The 7,483-nt window shown below is 42.3% G+C and overlaps 1 protein-coding gene across 1 annotated transcript; it reads left to right on the top strand.

The window, feature by feature from the left end:
• Window positions 1–309: 309 nt before the first annotated feature.
• jpt2 (Jupiter microtubule associated homolog 2) lies at window positions 310–5,427 on the top strand. The gene is made up of 5 exons (XM_035181206.2): window positions 310–526; window positions 1,875–2,026; window positions 2,260–2,402; window positions 3,611–3,647; window positions 3,965–5,427. Exons 1-5 carry the CDS (start codon window positions 471–473, stop codon window positions 4,231–4,233), a joined length of 657 nt encoding a protein of 218 aa, XP_035037097.1. The 5' UTR covers window positions 310–470; the 3' UTR covers window positions 4,234–5,427.
• Window positions 5,428–7,483: the final 2,056 nt, after the last annotated feature.

Here is a 7,483-nt window from a genome sequence, read left to right as displayed (position 1 = left end):
CCTTTCCTAACCACTATTCCTTGACCCTGACCTTTCCTTCCATAAAGGATGGTCCGATGTTTCTTATGGTAAAGGAGATAAGTTAGGAAGCATTGAGGCTCCTTTCCTTGGCCTTTAAAGAATTGGAACATCTCTCATAGTGGCGGCTGCTGAAATACTTCCGGGTCACTCCCCCTCAGATGTGAAGGCTCCTAAGCGAAGTGGACTTATTCGAACGCGGCCCACTTAGTCACGCAGTTGCAACTTTTTCCACGGAGGGACGCCGGGTGCCTCGAAACGAGCGCACCCCGCCCCTCACTTATATTGCTGCGTGTGGGAGGGCGGAGACATTCCTCACACCACGGAGCGCGAGGCGGCTGCAGCAGGAACTTCGCTGCTCGTCCAGTTGGCAAAGTGACGTGAAGTTGTTGCTTCGAGGGGGGAAATCGGACAAAGGCTCAAAAACCAGAAGAACAAAGAGAAAAGGAACCATGACTTCGACGAACATGTTCCAGGGGCTGGAGAGCGGCTCCAAGCCGAGCTCAAGGTGAATACGTGCTGCGGCTGCTGCGGGTGGTTTGGTTGAAGATGTGGCGATTTCACCAGCCGCCCCGCGAAGCTAGTGTCTGAATGTGGGTTAACGTCATTTGACAGGTCTCCGCGGGGTTTAGTCACACAACCTGTGCATCTCAGGACGAGTCTCACTAATACACTTTGTGTCCCCGAGGGGTGCGCTCGCTTCGGGGAGGGTTGTCTGCGTCGCTGGTAGCTGAACTTGGGTCGCGTAGCTTTTTAAGCTAACCCACCAGGCGTTGTCTGCTTTGCCTGCGGAAGTGCGGGAGCCTCTTCAGCCGCTGCTCCTCTTTGTGTGTCCGCCTCATTGTTCCCGTTGTGGTCAAGTTCCCTGGGACGGACTCGAAGGCGTCTGCTCCTGGGGTCAGATCCCACACACAGACATACACACACACGTATGTCGTGGCTGCTAAACCACGTCAGGGAAGTTTAGCTCAACACATGGCGCCACTCCCGGCTCTATAATCAAATAACATGGTGTTGGGCTGCCTCGGCTGAAGCTGCTGTGTGAGATGTCAGTCAGGTTGCTTTGTGTGTGTGTGTGTGTGTGTGTGTGTGTGTGTGTGTGTGTGTGTGTGTGTGTGTGTGTGTGTGTGTGTGTGTGTGTGTGTGTGTGTGTGTGTGTGTGTGTGTGTGTGTGTGTGTGTGTGTGTGTGTGTGTGTGTGTGTGTGTGTGTGTGTGTGTGTGTGTGTGTGATAACCTGTAGTATGCTGTGTCACGTTTGACAAGGGTTCACACAACCTCTGGTGACAGGTCACTTTCATATAGTGTGTATGAAATTAAGAAAAGTATGTGTTTTGTGAAAAGGCTGTTTCTGCCAAGTCACTGTACGAGGCAGGCCTGGATGATGTGGCTAAAAATTGTACCAAGGTAAAGATGGTCATTGGTGAATCAGCTTTATTTGCAATGCATACTAGGAATTTGACTGTGCACTCTGTGTATTTGCACAGATAAGCATAGAATTAATGGCAGACACGACATTTGCAGATTCAACTGGAACTACTATGTGCAACTAGAGTTAACAATTATCACAATAGATGTCACAGTATTTTGTTTTAGTTAAAATACTTCTCTTTGATACCGAGTGAAGGTTGTAGCACAATTAATGAGCAGCACATATTGCAACTGGAGTGAAAATGTGTTATATTCTCATCCATATCTAATATAAATATGTTGTTAGAGCTCTAACTATACTACAAGACATTGTAATAAAACATTGTGGTAATTATTGATATTGTTTTATTGCCCAGCCCTAGTACATGGTAATTGATCTGTGACAGGATCCTATTTAAGTTGTCCTTTATTACTTTGTCTCCCGTAGGGTCTTGCAGCCTCCTGGAGGCGGCTCTAGTAACCTGTTCGGGGGCTATGATGACGATGCTGCAGCATCAAGAAGACCTAATAAAATGGCCTCTAAAGTGTTTGCTTCACCAGAGGAACCCAAGAACGTACCCAGACGCTCCAATCCTCCAGGTCAGACCAGCCTGTCAGGGCTAATGGATATGCTGAGGCAGGGCAGTCTAACCATCTGTCAAAGTCCAGGGTGTGAAAACAGTTACTGTAATGTGATGATTTCAGTATAAACACTGTCACTGTTCAGGGTCTTAATGTAATCGACCTCCAAGTGAAGTAACCTGTTCCTTCATGTGTGTCTACTGACTTAAAAATGACCTAATTCAACACTATCTTTGTAATCCTTTGTGTAGGTGGGAAGAGCAGCGGAATATTTGCGGAAGCTGAACCTCGTGCTCAACCACAGAGACGCGTTCCCCCGGGGGGATCCACTAGCATCCTATTCGGGGCTGCAGAAAGGGCACCTGTGCAAAACCCAAACAGAAACAAGCCAGTGGTAGGCCAAGCATCTCCATTTTATTTTCCACTTTTTGTTTTAGTTTAGTTATTTATTTTCTATTTTATTACTCAGACTCCTGACGATATCCACGTCAGCAAGTGAGTTTTTAAAAGAATCGTTCACCCCAAATACAAAACATAATGATTTTCTACCCCTCAGGGTCCAAAGGCCTGCTAGTTATCCAATTAATACTTTACAAGCAACTGTGTCAGGCAGCATTTGACACAGTTGTGTGTATCAAGCAATCCTCTTCACGGTTCAGTAGTGTTTGTGCAACTCGAACATTGCAACAGCCTCAGAAAGGACAAAAATAGATTCCCTCAGAGGTACTGAATTTCAACACCAGCTAATTAGTTTTTTTGTAAACGTGATGGTATTTTATACAGCTGTTTGCATAAGACAAAAAAGCACAGCGTCATTCTGTCTCTTGAACGGCACTAACTAAATTCAAGTTATTATTATTATTATGTCAACTTACTGATGTTTTTATCGTAGTTGATAAGAATGGGATATTTTGGAAAGGGAAAATATTTTGAATAAGCTACATATTATTGTGCTAGGGTTAATTTGGAAGTGCCTCTCTGCCAAGAAACTGGGGGATCTCAGCATTATCAACAGTATTTATGATAATCTCCCCGTCATCAAGTTCAAAGTAATGATGGGGTCTTACCCGAGACTGTTTTAACGTAATTGTTAGTTATCGTTTACTGTGCTGAAGTAGAAAATAAGCTTTTCTTATTGTATTGAAATAATAAAGTCGATGCTGGGAAATAATACTTTTCCTATGTTGATTAAAAACAAAATGTATTTGCATAATTTTTGGAGCTGCCAACATAATCCATTAACTCACTGCATGGGTAATGGTTTCCATCTTTTACACAGAATATTGTCTATGTGTTAACTAAAACATACTTTCAGCATTTTCTTTTTCTATTATTTAACCAGGTAAAATCTTGTTTGAATTAAAATCTCTTTTTAAAGTGAGCCCTGCCTGAGCCCAGTAGCCTGACTGTGCGAATGAGAGACAAATACTTTCACTGTGATGCATCAGAGAGAAGCCTTCGTCAGGGAAATTACACTGTTTGCAGAATTTGAGCTGCTGCTTTAGCTTAAAGCAGCAATAGTGAGAAAGCCTTGTGTTCATTCCCCCCACTGGTAACAGAGTAAGACAACCTGTATAAAACGGCTTTGTCCTTTCTTTACAGGACAATCTAAGTGTGGGACCGGAACATAAATCACCAGGTGAGTTTATTTAAAAGGAAAATGTTGATCTAAATCTGTAAAAACAGGTAATATGGAAAGTATGATACATCCATGTGGCAATAGTCATCAACAGGTGAACTATAATTCTAAACCTGGTCTGGAGTGTACATGGTGGATTCTCATTCCTTTCATTAAAAAAGAAAAGGGGTTTGTTAAGTATAGGGACAGGTACGGAGTCCACACAAGTGTATCCATCAACTCTACACTTTCTTTATTTCCTAAATGTTTTCTAAGTTGAACTATATGCTCATCTTCAGGCTGTTATTTCTGTAAAAATGCGTTATTCTCTCCTCAAGCACCCGAGCCCAAGGTCAGCCAACCTGTGGTGACGGAAGAAGCTGTCCGCCCGGCTCCTGTGCCAGCCAAAGAAGCTCCTGCTCCTGCTCCTGCCCCTGCTTCTGCTCCTGTGCCCGAGCCCAAGCCCGCTACTTCCTCACCTTCTTCCTCACCTCCTGATGATGAGACTTCACTGAAGAAACATGAGCCTCACCTCGGACCCAGGCCTCGCTCTCACAACAGGGTCCTTAGCCCGCCCGGAGGGAAATCTAGTGTGGTGTTCTACTGATCAGCTGCACACAGCACTCCTCCCTGTTTTGTGTCTATACACTCCTTGTCTGATACCCCGCTAATCTTCTCTCATTCCTTCACGCTTCTACTCACGGTTATTTCACCTGTACATCTAAACACACCAGGAATTTTGTTTCCATGGTCAAATATGTTCTCCCCAACTTCTTGCACTTTCTTTCCCATTTCTTGCTCTTTGTTCAAGTTGTATTGTTCTTCACTGAAACCTGCTATCGTACAATCACCTACCAGTGAGCTGTTACTCACTTGGACTGTATCAATGTTGCGGTTACATTTGTCGGTGTTTGAGCATGTGTAACTGAAGTTTGGTTTATATGTCAATCTTTAAATCACGTATTTTGCATCTCAAGAAAGGTTGAGACAACTGAAGAAGCTTTAAATGACTGTGGATTCTAATGTTCTGGTGTGACTACAATCATTGCGTAGTTTCATTGCAGGCCCTTCCTCAAATTTCAAAAAAATTCATTCAGACATGATGGGGTGAATAGATCTTTCACCATTTGTAATATGTGAAATGTTTCAGGGAGTGCCAGCTTTTTATTTGCTGCCAGTTCCAACACAAAACCATTTGTTTGGCACTTATTCCAAATATTGCATGTTAGAATTTCACAAAGACGTAATATGAAGAAGCCTTAAATTGCATGTGTTAGAATTTCACAATGACTTGATAAGCAGAAGCCTTAAATCATCCAAGTGTTCCTTCTTGCCGTGTTCTGAATTTCAATGTGTCGAGGGAAACACAAACTGTGTTCAGGGAGAGATGCCAAAAAATTGACCCCCAAAACAAAGACAAATGCAATTGTCTCCTCCCAAAAGCTTCAGCTTCCTTAAAGAAATTCCGTTTCGATTTTAATGCGAATGTATCGTGTGCAGGTACTTTCTGCTTTGTCCTCATTGCTTGCGTCATCTGAGAACATGCCTTTTCTTTGCTTGGGGTAGGCCTCTGTTTATGTTTTAAATTAAAACGGCTGAAGACTGAACTCTGGACAAGCTCGTGGCCTACCTGAGTCTAGGTGGGCTCATTGATAATCACCTTTTCAATCACTTCACAATGCACATTCATGCTATTCTGGTGCCAGCCTGTCCCCAGTGTGTCCATGTGCCTGGCAGGCAATGAGCGCAGCGGAAGAAAGATAACCTGTGTATTGCAATAAAATGTTGTTTTGCATTTGGAGTGTGTTTATGCTGTTTATTTTCCTATAATTTGAGATGCAATAATAACTGAAACTTGAAATGGAGGAAATACTAATATGTGAACACGCTACATACCTTGTTAAATGTTTGTGTGGATCAGTGTAGATGTGACACGCTAACTATGTCTTGTGAGCTCCAGATTTAGAGTTATTTCTTGAATCACTGATGCTTTTGTTCTTATTTGCCCCGTGGTAGCACTCTGAGCCCTTTGCTCTAAAAAATGGCCACTTCATGCTTTGGAGGAAATTGTAGTTTAAGCTTTGCAACTACACAATGGAATCTAGAGCACTATTTCATTCCCTCCTTTAGGCAAAACACATTTCTCAGTATATACAGATACTGACATGGATAAGTCGTGTTTTTATGATACCAGGGAGTGCATTAAAAATATGGTACTTGCCAGAGAGAGGAGGAAGGAGTGGTTGTGTGCAGTCGGTAAAAAAGCATGAAAAGAAATCAGTTTATTACATCTACACGATGTCGGTCATACAATTAAAGTTAGATCCTAGAAGAATGGGGTCTGGTCGGCCGACTGGATCAGCATCATGAGTGACCAAGGGCTCTTTCAGCTAAACTCCTCAAATGTGATTACTGTGAACTTGTCTGTGATATAAGAGCAAATTAATAATTTAGTTGAAATGAAACAACGGCATATGCAAGGTGCATTTTAAATTGCAATACTACAGCCACACCGTTGTTTTCAGTTAATCTGACTGATAAGGCCGAAGTCTGTGTAGGTTGCAGGTTGGTTACATTATGCTGTGAGATTGCAGCATTTATCGGCCTCATTATTCTAAAAGCTCAAGATACAACTCATACAACAGGCAGGGGAATCTCAAAGGAGCTGAGCAAGTTCAGTATGAAGACACTTCTACTCGAAATCTGGTGTGTTCCCTGCAGAGAGGCAACACGAGGAGCACAGTTTGATCTCCCAGACCTCCTCACTGGTACGGACAGGATGCAAACCCCTGGACTGAGTGAGACCAGCCACTTTGACTTCTGCCAGTTCAGCACGAGTCTGAGAAGATAAAACACAAGGTTGATGTTTGTGTAAAATGACTTGGCTCTACTTAAATTGACCTCTTGCCTACAATCTGCTAACTATGAGGTTTGCTGCAGTGAGAGGCTGGAGGAGGCACACAGATGCTCACCCTCTATGCAGTCCCTTTTTTTTTTTACTCCTCACTCCTGTGCTATCTGTGCAGTCCAGTGGCAGTAACTACCTGCCCTACAGGGCATTAATCACGCCAGGCAAAAACAATGAACCTGTTGAGGATGTTGTGAAATGTAACACAAGACCATCATCTGAAGCGAATCCCTTTTTTTAGCCAACTCTGTCCATCTCTTTTGCAGGAGAAAAAAAGTGCATATGCTGCAAGAATCGGAACGAATGAAAGCTGAATTCCTCATCTAGATGAGATTATTTCATGCTCCTGTTATTGGAAGGTATAAGACCTTTTTACCGATTCCTATTTTAAAGTGAACGCACTCAGCAAAAATTCTGAAATCTGCATCTTTTCATGCACTTTTCAATATAGAGCTGCTATTACACCATTGTTTATTTTAATTGACCCTTATCAACATACTGTAAACGTCAGGAGATTAAGACAGTGACTTGCAAAGTTAAATGTTAACCTGTTAACATATAAAAAAAATCTCAGAAGGTGATGAACTCACTAAAACCATTAACTAAGTGATATTGTTTTCAGGAGCAGAGCTGTTGCTGTGGATCAAGTCTTTAAAGTGCATATAAACATATTTAATATAGGCTGAGAGCGTGTGATTTTAAAATCCTATCTTCAAACTGTGACTGTTTAGATGATCTCTATACAAATATTTTAAACGGAGATGTTTTTATTCTGTCAGGTGGGAAGTAAACTGACATATATCACTATACTCTCTTTAAAAATCATCTTGACTTCCAAGTTTTTAATATTTATCAATAAGGTTTCATGAGATCTAGTCAATCGGACATTGTTTATCTCCACAGTTCAGCTTTTGATTTCGGTTTCGTAGAGTGCATTGTCATTATTACT

This window comes from Hippoglossus stenolepis, chromosome 16 (genome assembly GCF_022539355.2).
Source record: "Hippoglossus stenolepis isolate QCI-W04-F060 chromosome 16, HSTE1.2, whole genome shotgun sequence".
NCBI classification, from domain to species: domain Eukaryota; kingdom Metazoa; phylum Chordata; class Actinopteri; order Pleuronectiformes; family Pleuronectidae; genus Hippoglossus; species Hippoglossus stenolepis.
This window is presented reverse-complemented; position numbering and strand designations above follow the sequence as displayed.

Bases quoted from the DNA above. Each gene is read 5' to 3' on its own strand.
- jpt2 (XM_035181206.2), top strand. From the start codon at position 471: ATGACTTCGACGAACATGTTCCAGGGGCTGGAGAGCGGCTCCAAGCCG. The intron at 2,027-2,259 runs GTCAGACCAGCC...TCCTTTGTGTAG, and splicing joins CAGACGCTCCAATCCTCCAG to GTGGGAAGAGCAGCGGAATA. The intron at 3,648-3,964 runs GTGAGTTTATTT...TCTCTCCTCAAG, and splicing joins ACCGGAACATAAATCACCAG to CACCCGAGCCCAAGGTCAGC.